Source organism: Ranitomeya imitator, chromosome 5, assembly GCF_032444005.1.
Source record: "Ranitomeya imitator isolate aRanImi1 chromosome 5, aRanImi1.pri, whole genome shotgun sequence".
Taxonomy (NCBI): Eukaryota; Metazoa; Chordata; class Amphibia; order Anura; family Dendrobatidae; genus Ranitomeya; species Ranitomeya imitator.
In genome coordinates, this window is record NC_091286.1 from 349,575,799 (window position 1) to 349,595,666 (window position 19,868).

Consider the following 19,868-nt stretch of genomic DNA (forward strand, 5'->3'; position numbering starts at 1 on the left):
TACCCCTCCTCACATGTAAAGCGCCATGGAATAAATGGCGCTATAATAATAAATAATAATAATAATAATAATAATTTTAGAGAAGAAGAGGACTTGACTCCAGCTCCTTCAATTGGATGCAGCAGTCCTACATACTGTATCAATATTGACCCTTTATGAGCCTTGCAATATGACTTTGGATAAAAGCCAAACCAGAATCCCAATTTGCAGACATGGTGTTTGGAGATATTGCCCCTCATCAGTGCAAAGTGTGAGATCTGATTTGGCTAGGTGAGAGGCTACAGTGCATTCATTATTTCTATGTGGACTTTACTAAGGCTATATATGTAAACTCATGCTTTTTAACAACACATCCTGAATGCTAGGTTATCTTTTTCACATGTGTATGCAACTGAAAATCTGTTAGAATAATTAATCTTAATAGGATCAGATATAGGCAACACCAGGCATGGGGAAAAATGAATCAGGCTTCGTCAAAATTTTGATTTTTAGGCCGGGTCAAACTTGCGAGTGCAATGCGAGAATCTCGCGCGAGTCTCTCACATCAATACCCGACACTCGGGAACGGAGCATGCGGGCTGCACGTATTTCTAGGCAGCTGCATGCTCGGGTCCCGAGTGCCGGCGGCAGTGAAAGTTATTGATGCGAGAGACTCGCGCAAGTTTCTTGCATTACACTCGCAAGTTTGACCCCGGCCTTACATTTATGCTGTGTGTGACTTTAAGCATCTCCCTATTTGACATACAGTTAGGGCCAGAAATATTTGGACAGTGACACAAGTTTTGTTATTTTAGCTGTTTACAAAAACATGTTCAGAAATAAAATTATATATGTAATATCAGCTGAAAGTGCACACTCCCAGCTGCAATATGATAGTTTCCACATCCAAATCGGAGAAAGGGTTTAGGAATCATAGCTCTGTAATGCATAGCGTCCTCATTTTCAAGGGACAAAAAGTAATTGGACAATGGACTCTAAGGGCTGCAATTAACTCTGAAGGCGTCTCCCTCGTTAACCTGTAATCAATGAAGTAGTTAAAAGGTCAGGGGTGGATTCCAGGTGTGTGGTTTTGCATTTGGAAGCTGTTGCTGTGAGCAGACAACATGCGGTCAAAGGAACTCTCAATTGAGGTGAAGCAGAACATCCTGAGGCTGAAAAAAAAGAAAAAATCCATCAGAGAGATAGCAGACATGCTTGGAGTAGCAAAATCAACAGTTGGGTACATTCTGAGAAAAAAGGAATTGACTGGTGAGCTTGGGAACTCAAAAAGGCCTGGGCGTCCACGGATGACAACAGTGGTGGATGATCGCCGCATACTTAATTTGGTGAAGAAGAACCCGTTCACAACATCAACTGAAGTCCAGAACACTCTCAGTGAAGTAGGTGTATCTGTCTCTAAGTCAACAGTAAAGAGAAAACTCCATGACAGTAAATACAAAGGGTTCACATCTAGATGCAAACCATTCAACAATACCAAAAATAGACAGGCCAGAGTTAAATTTGCAGAAAAACACCTCAAGAAGCCAGCTCAGTTCTGGAAAAGTATTCTATGGACAGATGAGACAAAGATCAACCTGTACCAGAATGATGGGAAGAAAAAAGTTTGGAGAAGAAAGGGAACGGCACATGATCCAAGGCACACCACATCCTCTGTAAAACATGGTGGAGGCAACGTGATGGCATGGGCATGCATGGCTTTCAATGGCACTGGGTCACTTGTGTTTATTGATGACATAAGAGCAGACAAGAGTAGCCAGATGAATTCTGAAGTGTACCGGGATATACTTTCAGCCCAGATTCAGCCAAATGCTGCAAAGTTGATTGGATGGCGCTTCATAGTACAGATGGACAATGACCCCAAGCATACAGCCAAAGCTACCCAGGAGTTCATGAGTGCCAAAAAGTGGAACATTCTGCAATGGCCAAGTCAATCTCCAGATCTAAACCCAATTGAGCATGCATTTCACTTGCTCAAATCCAGACTTAAGACGGAAAGACCCACAAACAAGCAAGACCTGAAGGCTGCGGCTGTAAAGGCCTGGCAAAGCATTAAGAAGGAGGAAACCCAGCGTTTGGTGATGCCCATGGGTTCCAGACTTAAAGCAGTGATTGCCTCCAAAGGATTTGCAACAAAATATTGAAAATAAAAATATTTTGTTTGGGTTATGTTTATTTGTCCAATTACTTTTGACCTCCTAAAATGTGGAGTGTTTGTAAAGAAATGTGTACAATTCCTACATTTTCTATCAGATATTTTTGTTCAACCCTTCAAATTAAATGTTACAATCTGCACTTGAATTCTGTTGTAGAGGTTTCATTTCAAATCCAATGTGGTGGCATGCAGAGCCCAACTCGCGAAAATTGTGTCACTGTCCAAATATTTCTGGCCCTAACTGTACCACTTGAAAACAGGGAAATAAGCAAAGATATGAAAGGCAAAATTTCTCTGATACAAGAGTATGCTATAGGAAAACGTACACAGACTGTAAAGATTAAGTAAGAACCAGGAACATAAGAATGTCTATTAAAAGAACAGCTGCTTTTAGTTTGTAGAACAGCTCTACACTACTGTTCAGGGTCCCGGAGGTACCATTCAAGTGTGGAGAGAAGGAAACTAGAGACCAGAAGACTTCTAAATATAGCATTTAAAATACCAATATCTCAAAAGATACGAAACAATCCATGATTGGAGATATAACAATCAGTCATCATAGCTTAATTGAATATAAATTGAAATAGTATGCTTTTATATAATAAGTGTGGTACATGAATGAGTTCACTATAAATGTTCCATTTTGAAAGAAATATATGCGTATACAGAACAATTAATTACAGTAAGTCTATTTAACATATCTTGAATACTGAACATACCATTAAAACGCCTGATGGTCCAGATCAGGAGACAGAATAAACTAGAATAAAACTCATATTACATGAGCACTAGGAGTATTTGATCATATTGAGTTGCAATCCTAACTGAGAAATAATAAGAATGCTCTTATATCAGTCCCGTAAGATCAATATTTCCTCTCTTCTTTCTCAGTTAGCGTATATAAAAACCTGCCTCTGGTAGATAAGCGAAAGACGTCTGCAGGAAGGACACACGTCCCCCACAGAAACCTATCAATAAAGTCATCGCTGTTAAGCAATGGGCAGGAAACAGTCAGCTAGCTCTTCATAGGACTTGTGTGGACTGGATTTGCACTAGCCACACTGTTTAGGACATGCCAAACGGGGCCTTGGCCTTCCTCCTTTCACTACTTTACAGGGTTCTGGACTTGAACACCAGCCCCTGGGTTGGGTCCATACAATAGCTACTGGAAGGTGGAGGGGATGGCAGTGGAAGGTCCCTTGAGCAAAGTCAATACCAGGAGATCAGAATCCAAATTATCAGACAACAAAAACAGGAATCAAACTAAAAAACAGGAACAGAGAAAATGGTAGTGAACCAGAGTGAAGTGAACTTATAACCGCTACTGGAGGCAGAGAACTAGTGGTTCATATAGTGTAAAGCCGTGCCTAATACTAACAGAAGAAAGTAATTCGAAACCCATGTTCAGGAATACACTTCCAAGATCGTTGCCTGAACGGCACCACAAAGGGGTGGTCCGAAACACAAATTTTCATTCTAAATGCCTATTTAATGTCATAATTGAATCTAATGCACTTTAATTAAAAAGTCCCTATCGTTCCCTCACTACACTGTGAGGATTAACCAGTGTGCAGAGACCAGTGTCGCCCCGCACAGGAAGTTATCCTCTTACAACATTCAGTGAGTTTGCACTCCATTGCTAGCTTGTTACTTCTGATCCAAGCCAGTGAGAGAGCACTGTCATTGTGCACATCACACATCTCAACCCTTGAAACAGACATGACTGATGGGGTTTATTTCAGGGTGGGGATAGGGGATGGGGGCAGAGACGGCAGCCACTGTCCCCCAATGACAACCGAATGAACTGGGATCCTCAAATGAAACCTCATGAAAAAGGAAGCAGTAAAAATAAATAAAGCAGTTAGATAGTGCAGTTCATTTAGGGAAGGATAGAGAATTTTTCATTAAAGTATATTAGAAAATAGAGTAAATTATGGCATTAAATAGGCATATGGAATGAAAATTAATTTGTGTTTCGGACCACCCAAGTATATCTGCTGCATTGTTGCACTGTATCACCTGCAACAAAGTTGCAGTGACACCTGGAGACAGGAGGAGCGACTCCTGAGAAGGACATAACAAACCCAGAGTGCTTTTTTTTAATCTTTTTCCAATATCTTCTTGAAAATGTCTTCTACATCACTACTTCTCAATCTTTTTCAGCCAAGCCAATCATTCCAATTTGCTTAAAGGGAACCTGTCACCCCCAAAATCGAAGGTGAGCTAAGCCTACCGGCATCAGGGGCTTATATTATTCTGGAATGCTGTAGATAAGCCCCCGATGTAACCTAAAAGATGAGAGAAAGATTATACTCATCCAGGGGCGGTCTCGCTGCGATCAGGTCCGATGGGTGTCGCAGTCCGGTCCAGCGCCTCCCATCTTCTTACGATGACGTCCTCTTCTTGTCTTCATGCTGCGGCTCCGGCGCAGGTGTACTTTGTCGGCCCTGTTGAGGGCAGAGCAAAGTACTGCAGAGCGCAGGCGCCGGGAAAGGTCAGAGGACTAGCGCCTGCGCACTGCAGTACTTTGCTCTGACCTCAACAGGGCCGACAAAGTACGCCTGCGCCGGAGCCGCAGCGTGAAGACAAGAAGACGTCATCGTAAGAAGATGGGAGGCCCTGGACTGGACCACGACGCCCATCTGATAGGACAGCCCGCCCAGGTGAGTATAATCTAACCTCTTTTTCTCATCTTTCAGGTTGCAGTAGAATATAAATAACTTTTTTTATGTTTATGCTAAACCAGAGATTTAGTGTCACATAAGCCCTTTTTTCTGGTCACACTAAGCACAAGTTCAGAAAATCTAGAACTAGTGCTGATTGGACAGGATAAGACTAACACCCAGTTGACAATCTATTCATACATTTCTAGGGTAAATAGCAGTGCAAAACTCAGAGTTACGAGAAAATGTGTGTATGTTTTTTTTTTTTTTTTTTTCATTTCTTGGCGACAAAGTATTTACTAAAAAAATGTCAGGAGAGCCATGTTAAAGGCCATGTTCACGCTGGCAACCAAGTTTATTTTATTGCTCTAAAACCTCAAAATAAAATAAATAATAGAATAAAATGGTCTTGGTGCCCTGTTGCCTGGTTTCTACAACTCATTGGATTGTGTGTTTTCATAGCCCCTATGTTTAAGCCTGCAGCCATATTCCCTTTCATCTTTACCTTTGCTCTTACTAATATAAATTTGTCATGTAAGCAAGTAGGGGTCAGATGGATGACTGCCGGATCACACTATGCAGGGCTTGTTTGCTGTTTGTTATCAGAGGTCTGTATAACCTGTTTAGGCCAAACAGGAATTTCTTTTCAATTATTACAAAGTAGATTTTTTTTCCATTACATGCATATTCATACAAAAAAAAAAAAGTTGCAAAGGTGTACTTAAGGTACCTTCACACTGAGCAACTTTACAACGAGAACGATAGCGATCTGTGACGTTGCAGCGCCCTGGATAGCGATCTCGTTGTGTTTGACACGCAGCAGTGATCAGGATCCTGCTGTGACATCGCTGGTCGGAGCTAGAAGGCCAGAACTTTATTTTGTCGCTGGATCACCCGCTGCCATCGCTGGATCGGCGTGTGTGACGCCGATCCAGCGATGTGTTCACTTGTAACCAGGGTAAACATCGGGTTACTAAGCGCAGGGCCGCACTTAGTAACCCGATATTTACCCTGGTTACCATTGTAAATGTAAAAAACAAACAACCACTACATATTCACATTCCGGTGTCTGTCACGTCCCTCGCCGTCAGCTTCCCGCACTGACTGTGAGCTCTGGCCGTAAAGCACAGCGGTGACGTCACCGCTGTGCTCTGCTTTACGGCCGGCCCTCACAGTCAGTGAGGGAAGCTGACGGCGAGGGACGTGACAGGCACCGGAATGTGAGTATGTAGTGTTTGTTTTTTTTACATTTACAATGGTAACCAGGGTAAATATCGGGTTACTAAGCGCGGCCCTGCGCTTAGTAACCCGATGTTTACCCTGGTTACCCGGGGACTTCGGCATCGTTGATCGCTGGAGAGCTGTCTGTGTGCCAGCTCTCCAGCAACCACACAATGACTTACCAACGATCACGGCCATAAGAATATGTGTAAAGTCATTGTAATTGATTCGGGCACTGCTGCTGAGCGCTACACAATCATTTAACAGTTCGCAACGCTTGTAGTATTCATCACGTAGCACCATCCAAAGTGTGGTTGCTTAATCGTTTCAGCAAAACTGGGCGAGTACTAAAAATAATAAAACCTGTATCTTTCTACAGCAATTCTGCACCCGGGGGTGGAGTGGGCAGTAGGGAGGCATTTGCCCCTAGATTCCTGTGCCCATAGAAGGGTGGAAGACTGTGGAGGGAAGAAAAGAACAGTAATGCGCAAGCGCGAGATTTCCTCTCTAGTGGCCGGCATTACAGGAACAGAGTGACATTGTGGGAGGTGATATGTAGGATAATGAAGTGCAGAGGCAGCAACATCTTTTGGGCAGAGTCCTCCCCAGAGCCTGGAAGAGATCACAACTAGTGATGAGCGAATATACTCGTTGCTCAAGTTTTCCCGAGCAAGCTCGGGTGATCTCAGAGTATTTGTTAGTGCTCGGAGATTTAGTTTTCGTCACCTCAGCTGCATGATTTATGGCTGCTGGATAGCCAGAATACATGTGGGGGTTGCCAGGTTGCTAGGGAATCCTCACATGTGTTCAGGCTGTCCAGCAGCCGTAAATCATGCAGCTGCGTGGACAAAAACTAAATCTCCGAACACTTACAAATACTCGGAGAACACCAGAGCGAGCTCTGGAAAACCAGAGCAATGAGTATACGCACTCATCACTAGTCAAAACACATGCATGGAGAGCCCAACAAACAGGCTCTCCATGCATATGTTGTGACTTTGATACATGCAGCTGCAGCGCCGAACAGCTGACTATGGGGTGCGCTCCAGGTATCCGAATCCCGATGCAGCTATTCGTTAAGCACTATAACTATTCGGATAAGGAGTTATCCGAAGCTATTCGCTCATCCCTAGTTAAAACTTATCACTGTGTGTGTGTGTGTGCTAGATAAATATACAATCCAGTGGATAGCAGTTGGTCCAATGTTATACTATGGGGAAGCACAGATCTGAGGGTTTTTTTTCCATGCTGATTCAGCATGAGAAAGCAATCGCAGCAAGCTGTGAGTGGCTTCGCAAATCTGAGCATGCGCGAGTATCATTAGCATAATCAATCAGATTCTGTTGGAAGAGAGAATCATTGCACGTGCAGCGATCCCTTGGTGATACAGACACAGTGTGCACCACTAAAACGGTGCTACTAATCTAAGCACCTTGCCCCTACCCTCGTACTTACTAGCCGCTGTATACTTCTGTTCTCAGCACAGAGAGAGTTTGTGACCTGTTGGATCACACTGGAAGTCATAGCTCAATGTAAGTATATGAAAGCCAGAACAAGGCCAGAAAGCAGCATGCATAGACTTACATTGAGAGCTTCTGACTGTTACCTCTGACCAGGCACACACTACAGCTGAAATTCAGCCCTGGCATTTGAAATCACACAGACCCATGTTGTCCTCCTCCCCATGAGCCAGATGGGAATATATTACTAATATTACCCTGGATGGAGGAAAGGAAGATTTTCTACAAGACCAATATTTCTAATGATACCGGTAGCCTGCTGGGGTAAGTGACGGAGTCAGCGACTTTGTGCTCCATCACAACTCTTAACAATATGGGTAACTTGAGAACACCGATTCTTTTAACAACATTGCAGACAAGGCAGCCCATGGCCAGACAGGCCCTTCTGGCATTTGCCAGCATTGCAAGATGGCCAGTCTGGCCCTGCCTCTGACTTCTAATAAGATGGCAGCGGAGGACCAGAGCAGCACTGGGAAGAGCAGAAGACGGCAGTGGGTTATTAGTATTTAGTTAGGTGGAGGGATCTTCTGTTAGTAGCACTATTTTAGTGCTGAAATAAAAAAATAAAAATACCGATATTTGGGCCATATTTACTAAATCTGTAACACCCCATATAACATTTACAGATTTGTATATATGCTACCATACTAAAAAAGGGGATGCAATAGTATGTCATTAGTATGATGTTTCTGGATAATCCATATTTCTTTTGATGGATGAAGATATATTTTTGTTCTGACTCCGAATAGAATTTGCAGTCTTTCTTAACGTGATGCACCTTTTGAACTACAGCAATTTCAAAATCACATAATTTTCCAAACATATGGCACCGTATATTTTTCACTGTTAATTTCGTTTTGTTCTCCTATCGCTATAGTAAGATTGACTTTGTTGCCATTTCTGTATAATAAACCTGGTCCTGGGATTCTCGTATTCTGGTTGTATCAGTGCAGTGAGCTTCGAATCCCATTATTATTTGTGTAGTGATAAAGTGATACTTGTATTCAGTGCTCGCAGGGTGCCAGTGACAGCAATTCAGCTCCCATACCAAAGACCCAGCAGTAAATATGGGCAGTTTTGCAACTGTTTACATCCGTTGCCACCGAAGCCGAGAAAAGATGATTGGTGGTGGCAGCGACAGGTGCTGGACCTACAACGATCACATATCGATAACCTTTCCTGTGGAGAGGTCAACAAAACCATAGTAGTGAAATCCTGCTTTAACAAAATGCAACAAACCACGTAGCCACTATTGACAGCTGCAAGTTGGGGTGCTTTCACATTGCGTTCTTGCCCACGTTCTGTGGTCCCATCGGAGCTTGTGTCTGAACAACTTACAAAATGGGATTTGGGTGTATGCACGGATGGGGCCACTGACAATAATAGTGCCAACAGAGTCAATGTGCGCTCTGTCATACATCATTTTTGGGACTATACGCCTACTGGAGGCGGACACGCAGATGCAGTCTACTATGTCTTAGTGTCCGCCTCCCGTAAGTGTATACTCCCAAAAATAATGCACGACAGAGTATACATTCACTCTGGCAGTACCGCTATAGCGAATGGCACCATTGGAACATATTCACAAATCCCATTTTGCGGGGGGGGCAAGCCACAACTTGACCACAGAACATGGACAAGAATGCAATGTGAATGGAGCTTTATTATTTTTTAGGACTTGAAATTTGGTCTGATTGCTATAAACTTACATTTTATTACAAAAAGTAAATCAGCATAGAATTTTGAAAATATTTATATAAAAAAAGAAGTTATTTAAAGAAATATTTGTGCAGTCTGCCTCGCTAAGGGCAGCGGTTGAAGGAGTAGTTATTTTGTTGTGGACTTGTCACAGCCGCAGTCCTTTAAGGAGTTAAATGATAATTTCACTCAGTAATGGATACATTGATACTATACTATAACTGTATAGTTATAGTTTCAAATAGGTATAGAAAAATATGCACAGAACATTTTATTCCTACATATAACCTATGAAGCCCTGTTTAACACTTTATTTGGAAAGTTAAAGCAATTGCTGAAGAATATAATTGTCTAATTGAGGTTCTAGGTGATTAGTAATAGCTGAACCATTGAAGGTCAATGCTTTATACCTATTTTGGGCAAAAGGATCACACTGTATGGATGGAACTAAGTCTGGAAAGTAACCGTGCACGCCAACTGGACTCTTTTTTGAAACCTTATTAGTTCCACATGCATGAAAAAAAAAAATATCTACCACGATCTGTAACAGTTTTGGCTCTGCAATTATCCACTTAATCCAACAAGAAAAGAATTTCACTTATTTTTCCTCTTACGGCACATTTGCTGCAGACGGGTGACATCTCGCCCTATATGAAGAACTGCAAACTAAAGCAATTCCTTCATAAAATATTTACATTGTTTCAGAGATTACGTTTTGCAGCCCCTAAATAGTGCGCACACTTTGTTTGTTTAAGCTAATGCATTTCCAATAACAATTACTCAAAGAAAGGATTAGTTTAAGCCTTAGAAAATGTGCATCTGTAAATGTAATTGTAAAAATGTAAATTGCATTACGATACTACACACCAAGGCAGATCCGGTATCGTCATGAAATCCTACAGCCTGCACTTTACTAAGAATTAATAGATGAGCAAATTGATTTGCAGGACCATGGTGCGGCGGTCACGTCAGTAGTTCATGGCTGCTGGCATCAGACCCAATTTACTTGTTATGCTTTGAATGTTTTCAGAATATCAAATTGAGGCATAATCACCTTCCATCACCCCATGGAACCAGCGCAGGCCAATCATGATTTTGCCAGCACTGGAAGAGATATCTGTGCAGTCCGGATGTGTTACACTCCACCAAGCAGCCAGATGGCGCACATCGAGACATATGGGAAGGGAAGCACTGCCACTAGGGAAAGATGGGAAGGGCAACCTCTGAAATTTGCCCTGCGCAGCCCTGACATCCCTAGACGGGTCGTCTCACCCCGTATGGTGCACACGTTCCAATCCCTGTCTTTCCCTAGGTACGGCCCTGGCTTGTTTGTGGGGCTTCTCTCAGACTAGTGATGAGCGAGTATACTCATTGCGCGGGTTTTCCCTGAGCACGCTCGGGTGGTCTCCGAGTATTTGTTAGTGCTCGGAGATTTTGTTTTCCTTGCCACAGCTGCATGATTTGCGGCTGCTAGACAGGCTGGATACATGTGTTCAGCCTGTCCAGCAGCCGTAAATCAGGCAGCTGAGGCGGCGAAAACGAAATCTCCAAGCACTAACAAATACTCGGAGATCACCCGAGCTTGCTCGGTGAAAACCCAAGCAATGAGTATACTCGCTCATCACTAATAAAGACACAAAATGGAGACAGACAAGGGTAAAAGAAACAACAATCATTCAACGTACACCCAGACTAAATAAAGGAAAAAAGAGTGAGGAAAACCAAATGGGAGAAAAAGCAAAGGAAGACACCAAACTTCCAAAATCAATCTCCAGAGATGACTTCTCTTTCCACAGCTCACACCTCCAAACCCAGACCAAGATAAAGGTAGCCATCACTGGCAACTACCCGAGCTAAGAGGTGACTCAGTACTTATACCAGAGAGGAAGGAAGAAAATCAGAACAGCTGAGATAACTCAGGCCAGAACCAATTAGGAGACAAGCAGTACGGTTTAATCCTTGCAACAAATGAACACAGGAACTCTTCACAACTAAATGGAAAGCAAAGCAGATCCAACCAGTGGAGGCGTGCGTGGAGCCACACGCTGCTAACCCCGGAAATAGAGGAGACCACTCCCTGTTGTGGCACCCCATGACAGGAGGTTAACAAAATTGATAAGGTCTTTGATTGGCTTCAACGGTCCGTGACCTGGAGTGGCCTCAGTGGAATCCACAGGATGTCAGAAGAAATAATTTTAAATATATTCATGCCCCCCAAAAACTGCATTGGACAGCCCCTTTAAAAGTATCTATCAGAGGGAATCATTTTGGTATAATTCTTAAGTGAGATAAGTAGACCTACCTAGATAAAAACAAGAGTCAGACTTTCCATTAATTTATTTTTATTATTTACTTCTGATTGCTTTAATAGCTCTGACATATACCACAGTGGAGAACACAGGTTGTCATTCCCATCATCTATAACACATATGCTAGGTCAATTCCATAAGAAGCTGCACATGTTTAATCTATCAGTAGGTACCAATGTCCAGTCTTCTGCTAAAAGTCTGCATTGACGCTATGTGACTACAGGCTTCTGAATACTTATGTGCTCTGCATGCTGTCAGAACTCTCTGGTAGTACTGCCGATAGCGGGCTGTCAAATGACTGCAACTATGAGATTTGAATACATACAGTCACATGCCAACTAGACGTACTCGTTCAGTGCAAGGGAATTGAGCAAGGCCAAGCGGGTCTAGTTGGAATGTGGTTGGAAGCACACAAGTCGTGAAACTGCGGTCATGAGCTCGCCGCTCCCATGACGGCATGTGGAGCGTGCGATGTAAGGATTCCGAAGTCTGCAACCCTCCTTTTAAGAGTAGAGAGGAGGAGGAGGAGGCGAAGGAGGAGGAGGAGGAGAAGATAAATGCATACAGACTTCACATATAGATTTTTCCCTAGTAGATTACACATAACACAATTTTGCAAGGCAAACCGAGCTCTAACCTGTAGGTTACTGTACTGTCAGGAAAAAAAACAGTAAATAAAAAATAATGAGATATTTATGAATTTGTCATTTTTAAATCGGTTGTCCAAGATTAGAAAAAAAAACATGACAGCCATGTCTACAGGTTGTCTCTATTGAAGTGAACACTGTAACGCAGCAGTACCACGCACAACTTACAATACACATTAATATCAATTTAGAGGAGCCTACAATTAAAACTTAGCTAGGCTAAAATATTGTTCAGTTTTCTTTCTTACACAGACTGTACAGCCATCAGGAACCATCAGTAAAAAGCAGACGTTCCAGCCACAGTTTCCATGCAATGGTCACAAGCTGAATTCATAGAATGAGAGTGACCTTATGAGATGGCAACTGCCACCATGTGCCCTTTCACTGGGCAAGAGGCAGCCCCAGTTAAGGTACCTTCACACAAAACGATATCGTTAACGATATCGTTGCTTTTTGTGACGTAGCAACGATATCGTTAAGGAAATCGCTATGTGTGACATCGACCAACGATCAGGCCCCTGCTGGGAGATCGTTGGTCGCTGAACAAAGTCCAGAACTTTATTTCGTCGCTGGATCTCCCGTGGACATCACTGGATCGGCGTGTGTGACACCGATCCAGCGATGTCTTCACTGGTAACCAGGGTAAACATCGGGTAACTAAGCGCAGGGCCGCGCTTAGTAACCCGATATTTACCCTGGTTACCATCCTAAAAGTAAAAAAAAACAAACACTACATACTTACCTACCGCTGTCTGTCCCCGGCGCTGTGCTCTGCACTCCTCCTGTACTGGCTGTGAGCGTCGGTCAGCCGGAAAGCAGAGCGGTGACGTCACCGCTCTGCTTTCTGGCCGCTGTGCTCACAGCCAGTACAGGAGGAGTGCAGAGAAGCAGAGCGCCGGGGACAGACAGCGGTAGGTAAGTATGTAGTGTTTTTTTTTTTTTTTTTACTTTTACGCTGGTAACCAGGGTAAACATCGGGTTACTAAGCGCGGCCCCGCGCTTAGTAACCCGATGTTTACCCTGGTTACCCGGGGACTTCGGGATCGTTGGTCGCTGGAGAGCTGTCTGTGTGACAGCTCTCCAGCGACCAAACAGCGACGCTGTTGTCGGTATCGCTGCAGCGTCGCTTAATGTGAAGGGGCCTTTACTGTTAACCCAATCACAACTGTAAACTTTCTTTCTCTCCAGGAACTCAAACTTTCTGTGATTGCCAAATTGCAGCACCAATCAACGCTCCTTTTAGGGCTTTTATCTTTACAATGCAGAAATCGCTGAAGGGACAGGCAACCTGTAATTATCTTTAGAAATTAAACATAAGGCTTCTGTAACTAAGGTGATTTAATTGTGTGGTACAAAGCATCACCGTGTAAGAACACAAATATTACAATAAAGGTCACAAATGGGTTAAAACATAATAAAAAATAAAAAAACAACTTACTTGTACTGTAGAACTAATCTCAGATGCAAAGCCTCCTGTTAGTGGAGCCTCGTGACTGATGAGTAATCGGCCAGTCTTCGACACAGACTACAGAAAAAAAAGAAAAAAAATGAAAAATAACCAAGGCATGCAAAGAAAATATTATTTCATATCTAAACGAAATTTTGTTAAAGGGCAGATATTTTTATATTTATTGTATGAAAACCTCTAAGTACATAAAAAACTGCTACCAGCAAAAAACACTTAGTGCCCCATTTACAATCCTTGGGAAGTAAAGAGAATAGAAATAGAATATAATGTAAAGTAGTTAATATGTCATTTAGATGCAAAAGAAGAAAAAATAAAAAAAATAAACACTTCCAGCGCTTTTACGAGACCATTAAACTAAAGCTTTGCTTTTAACAAACAAGTAACATTGTGACTTTGGTAATAAACACATTTTTACAATAAAATAAGTGGCAGATTTTCTGTCTAGTTGCCTATGGTAAATGGCACAGCAATACCTGAAAGATATAGAATTCAAAGAAGTTTTATTGTTGGGACCAAATAAACAGTTTTGCCAAAGCACAATAGGGAATATGGTTAGGGACTGCAGGGATGATGTGTAATTATATGTGAGAAAAAAGCAGGCAGCACTCCAATATTTACCAAAAATACAGAGGACTTTAAACAACCCATGTGGCGAGGCAACATTTTGATTCCTTAAGAAAGGTTCATTTGAACAGAAACTTTGCCCCAAGGGTTTATAAAAGTCCTTTGTATTTTTTGGTAAATCTTGGAGCGCTAACTGCTTTTTTGGCTTCAATTCACTTTGCAATATTGGATACTGTTTCTTGGGAAGCCTTGCACCCTGCATTCCTAATATATGTGCGCTGTTCTATTATTTACTATATACACTGTTCAAAAAAAATAAAAGGAACACTTAAACAACAAAATGTAACTCCAAGTCAATCACTGATTGTGGATCAATTTCTCCTGCTGTTGTGCAAATGGAAAGAAACAGGTAGAAAAAATAGGCAATTAGCAAGACAACTCAAATAAAAGAGTGGCTCTGCAGGGGGTGTCCACAGACCATTTCTCTGTTCTCATTCTTTTTGGCTATTGTTTTAGACACTTTTGCATTTTGTCATTGCTCTCACCCCTAGTGGTACTGTACAGTAGCATGATGCTGTATTTACAGCCCACAGAAGTTGCTCAGGTATTGCAGCTCATCCAGGATGGCACTTCAATGTAAGCTGTGGAAAAGAAGGATAGCTGTGTGTCAGCACAGGTTCCAGAGCATGAAGCAGATACCAGGAGAGAGGCCAGTACACCAAGAAACGTGAAGGGGGCGTAGGAGTGCAACAACCCAGAAGCAGGACCGCTACCTTGTCCTTTGTTCAAGGAGGAACAGGAAAAGCATTGCCAGAGCCCTGCATGACTTCCAGCAGGAGCACTGACATCCATGTGTCTGAGCAAACTGTCATAAAGGCTACATGAGGGTGGTATGAGGGCACGTCATCCACAAGTGGGTGTTGTGCTTATAGTCCAACACCGGTCAGGGCAATTGACATTTTCCAGAGAACACGAAGATTGGCAGATTCGACATTGGTGCCCTGTGCTCTTCACGGATGAGACCAGGTTTACACTGAGCATGTGTGATAGACATGATAGAGTCTGGAGACACCATGGAGAACTTTTCGCTGCCAGCAACACCCTCCATCTTGACCGGTTTGGCAGTGGGTCAGTAATGGTGCCGTGAGGTATTTCTTTGAAGGGCCGCACAGCCTTCCAAGTGCTAGCCAGAGGTACCTGAATTGCCATTAGGTACTAGGGTGAGATCCTCAGACCTTTTGTTAGACCATTTGTAGATGCAGTGGGCCTGGGTTCCTTCTGATGCATGACAATACTTGGCCTCAAGTGGCTGAAGTATATCAGCAGTTCCTGCATGAGGAAGGCATTGATGCTATAGACTGGCCTGCCCATTCCCCAGACCTGAATCCAATAGAGCACATCTGGGACATCATGTCTCTTTCCATCTACCAATGCCACGTTGCACCACAGACTGTCCAGGAGTTGACTAGTGCTTTAATCAATGTCTGGGAGGAGATCCCTCATTCGCTGCCACATCAAGAGCATGACCAAGCATTGTAGAGAGGTCATACAGGCACGTGGAGGCCACACACACTATGGAGCATCATTTCCTTGTCTTGAGGCATTTCCACTAAAGTTGGATAGGCCTGTAATTTGACTTTCCAATTTGATTTTGAGTATCATTCAAAATCCAGACCTCCATGGGACATTAATTTTGATTTACGTTGATAATGATTATGTTTTATTGTTCCCAATGCATTCACTATAAAATAACACTGGTCTACAAAAAAAAAAAAAAAAAAAAAAATTCCGGCATGGACTGTAAGAACCGTTTTAGACTAATTTGAGGGTGCTGAATTCAAATCTGATCTTATAATTTCTCTATCACATCACGTTTTTGCGCTATAGGTATATAGCCCATTTTCATGAATTCCATGATAAATATAAGTAGTGTATGAAAAGTGCTGGATTATACGGTTCACTAAGGTAAATTTAGTTTTCATTTAGTCTCCCAATAAATGTGAGAATATCTTTGTTTTCTTTGAACATACATAATTCCCATTTGTTATGATAAAGTAAACAAACAGTTTTCAACGTACACAACAGTCGTGTGCAGGTACTGTTTTATTTATTGAAATTTTCAATGAATTTTGATATTTATTGTTTTTATCCTGCTGTTTTTCTGTTATTTGTTTGTGAATCAATACCTAAGGTGTGTGTGTGTGTGTGTGTGTGTGTGTGTGTGTGGGGGGGGGACAGAAATTCAATGAACAACTCAGGTAGCTAACAACTTTTATCTATTATTTCTCTGCAGGATGTTCTGCTGATCTAACAATGGCCTCTACATCTCGCAGAAGACAGTGCTCAAAGGATCCAAATTTTTTTTGTTGCATCTGTGGAAACTTTACCGTGAAGACTCAGAAGCTCAACATTACTGACTTTGCTAAGAGGGTGTATTTTGCGTTCTTCAAAGTAAAACTGGAGACCAAGACAAGCATTGGGCTCCTCACAAAGTGTGCAAAACCTGTATTGAGAGCTAGAGATCATTGTCTCAAGGAAAGAATGCTAAACTTCAGTTTGGAGTTCCTATGGTTTGGAGAGAACCAAGCAATCATTTAGAAGACTGCTATTTCTGCCTTGTCGATGTAAAAGGTTTCAATAAGAAAAACAAGCAATATTTGCAATACCCGAGTATCCCTTCAGCTATTCGACCAGTTGCCCATAGTGAAGACATACCTGTTCCAAAATTTACTGCGCTTCCAGAAAACGTTGACACAGAACTCTCCTCACATTGTTATACTGATGAAGAAGACAGTCCAGATATTTTTCAGCCATGTGATGAAGATTGTGACAAACCAATTCTGTTTACTCAGTCTGCTTTGAATGATCTGGTTAGAGATCTTTATCTACCAAAAGAGTCTGCTGAACTATTGGCTTCAAGACTACAAGAGAATCGAATGTTGAAACTCGGTACAAGTGTCTCATTTTATCGTAGCAGGGAAGCAGAACTGCGTAACTACTTCCATTCAGATGGCCAGCTTGTCTATTGCACTGATGTTGAAGGGCTACTTCTCTTTATGGGACTTCCAGCATATGATTCAAGGGATTGGAGGCTTTTTATTGATAGTTCCACAAGAAGTTTAAAATGTGTTCTGTTACACAATGGAAATAAGTATGGCTCTACCAATATGTCATTCTGTAAAACTTAAAGAAGAATATAAAAACATCAAGATTGTTCTAGAGAGGTTACAATATAATGTTCATGTGTGGTTAATTTGTGTTGATTTGAAAATGGTTAACTTTCTTTTGGGTCTGCAAGGAGGGTACACAAAACACCCTTGTTTTCGGTGCTACTGGGACAGTAGAGCTACAGCAGAGCATTGGGTGAAAACTGAATGGCCTCAGCGACAGAGTTTGGCATCTGGCGATAAGAATGTCATCCATGATCCTCTAGTTGATAGGAAGGACATTGTCTTTCCTCACTTACACATAAAACTTGGATTGATGAAGCAGTTCGTCAAAGCTCTCAATCACAGTGGAGAATACTTTATATGTTCAACTTTTCCTGGTCTTAGTGAAGAGAAGAAAAAGGCTGGAATATTTGATGGACCTCAAATAAGAACACTTATGAGAGACACAAATTTTATCACATCAATGAATGAGACAGAAGAAAGAGCTTGGAATGCATTTTGTAATGTGGAGCTGAATTTTCCAGGGAAAAAGAAAGCAGACAACTATGAAGAGATTGTAGAAGAGCTACTAATGAGTCTGCGAAATCTTGGATGTAGAATGAGTATCAAGATTCACTATTTACATAGCCATTTGGGCTTTTTTCCAGAGAACCTTGGGGATGTGAGCGAGGAACAAGGGGAGCGTTTTCATCAGGACATTAAAACAATGGAAGAGCGGTATCAAGGCCGGTGGGACTCACATATGGTGGCTGACTACGTATATAAAAAATGTGTGTGTGTGTGTATCAGCCACGCCCACTCCACATAGCCCCACCCAGTCACTAAGCATCTTTCATTTCACCAAAGCTGTTTAAAAGAAGCTGAGCTGTGATTGGTTTTTATGAGCAACACTTTTCCCACTCCACAACACCTCAGCTGACACTGACTGGGTGGGAGGAATCTAGCATCCCCGGGAACATAAGCTCCCAGCCATTGTCTGCCCCCCCAGACATGACAGAAATGAATCACCTCCTCCTCTATTACTGCGGCACTCTATTGTTACCGGCGTAGAAAATCGCATCATCAGCGGCCGCACACCGAGCCACACTGCCAGGTTACATAACAGTACATCTCCAGGAACTCCCTGGTCCGCACCACCCATCCCAGGACTATGGGATGGAGGATGTGTGATGGGTATATGGGCACGGGACTATGGGATGGAGGATGTGTGATGGGTATATGGGCACGGGACAATGGGATGGAGGATGTTTGATGGGTATATGGGCACGGGACTATGGGATGGAGGATGTGTGATGGGTATATGGGCACGGGACAATGGGATGGAGGATGTGTGAGGGGTATATGGTCACTGGACTATGGGATGGAGGATGTTTGATGGGTATATGGGCACAGGACTATGGGATGGAGGATGTGTATGATGGGTATATGGGCACGGGACTATGGGATGGAGGATGTGCATGAAGGGTATATGGGCACAGGACTATGGGATGTAGGATGTGATGGGTATATGGGCACACGACTATGGGATGGAAGATATGCATGATGGGTATATGGGCATGGGACTATGGGATGGAGGATATGTGATGGGTATATGGGCATGGGACTATGGGATGGAGGATATGTATGATGGGTATATGGGCATAGAACTATGGGATGGAGGATGTGTATGATGGTTATATGAGCACTGGACTATGGCATGGAGTATATGTATGAAAGGTACATGGGCATGGGACTATGGGATGGAGGATATGTATGATGGATATATGAGCACTGGACTATGGGATGGAGGATATGCGTGATGGGTGTATGGGCATGGGACTATGGGATGGAGGATATGTATGATGGTATACGGGCATGGGACTATAGAATGGAGGATATGTATGATGGGTATATAGGCACAGGACTATGGGATGGAGGATGTGTATGATGGGTATATGGTCACTGGATTATGGGATGGAAGATGTGTGATGGCACTGGACAATGGGATGGAGGATGTGTGATGGGTATATGGGCACTGGATTATGGGATGGGGATGTGTGATGGCACTGGACTATGGGATGGAGGATGTGTGATGGCACTGGACTATGGGATGGAGGATGTGTGATGGGTATATGGGCACTGGACTATGGGATGGAGGATGTGTGGTGGGAATATGGGCACGGGACTATGGGATGGAGGATGTGGGATGAGTAGTGATGAGCAAATATACTTGTTACTCGAGATTTCTCGAGCACGCTCGGGTGGCCTCTGAGTATTTTTTAGTGCTCAGAAATTTAGTTTTTATTGCTGCAGCTGAATGATTTACATCTGTTAGCCAGCATAAGTACATGTGGGGGTTGACTTGTTGCTAGGGAATCTCCACATGTACTTATGCTGGCTAACAGATGTAAATCATTCAGCAGTGGCAATAAAAACTAAATCTCCGAGCACTAAAAAATACTCGGAGGACACCCAAG

At 42.7% G+C, this 19,868-nt stretch overlaps 1 protein-coding gene across 1 annotated transcript in view; it reads right to left on the reverse strand.

Annotated features, from left to right (window-relative positions):
• BCKDHB (branched chain keto acid dehydrogenase E1 subunit beta) overlaps nt 1–19,868 on the reverse strand; it is a 278,964-nt gene that overhangs the window by 45,281 nt on the left and 213,815 nt on the right. Inside the window, exon 9 of the mRNA XM_069726451.1 lies at nt 13,649–13,735. Coding sequence (XP_069582552.1) covers nt 13,649–13,735 — 87 coding nt within the window. The remainder of the gene's footprint in view (nt 1–13,648; nt 13,736–19,868) is intronic.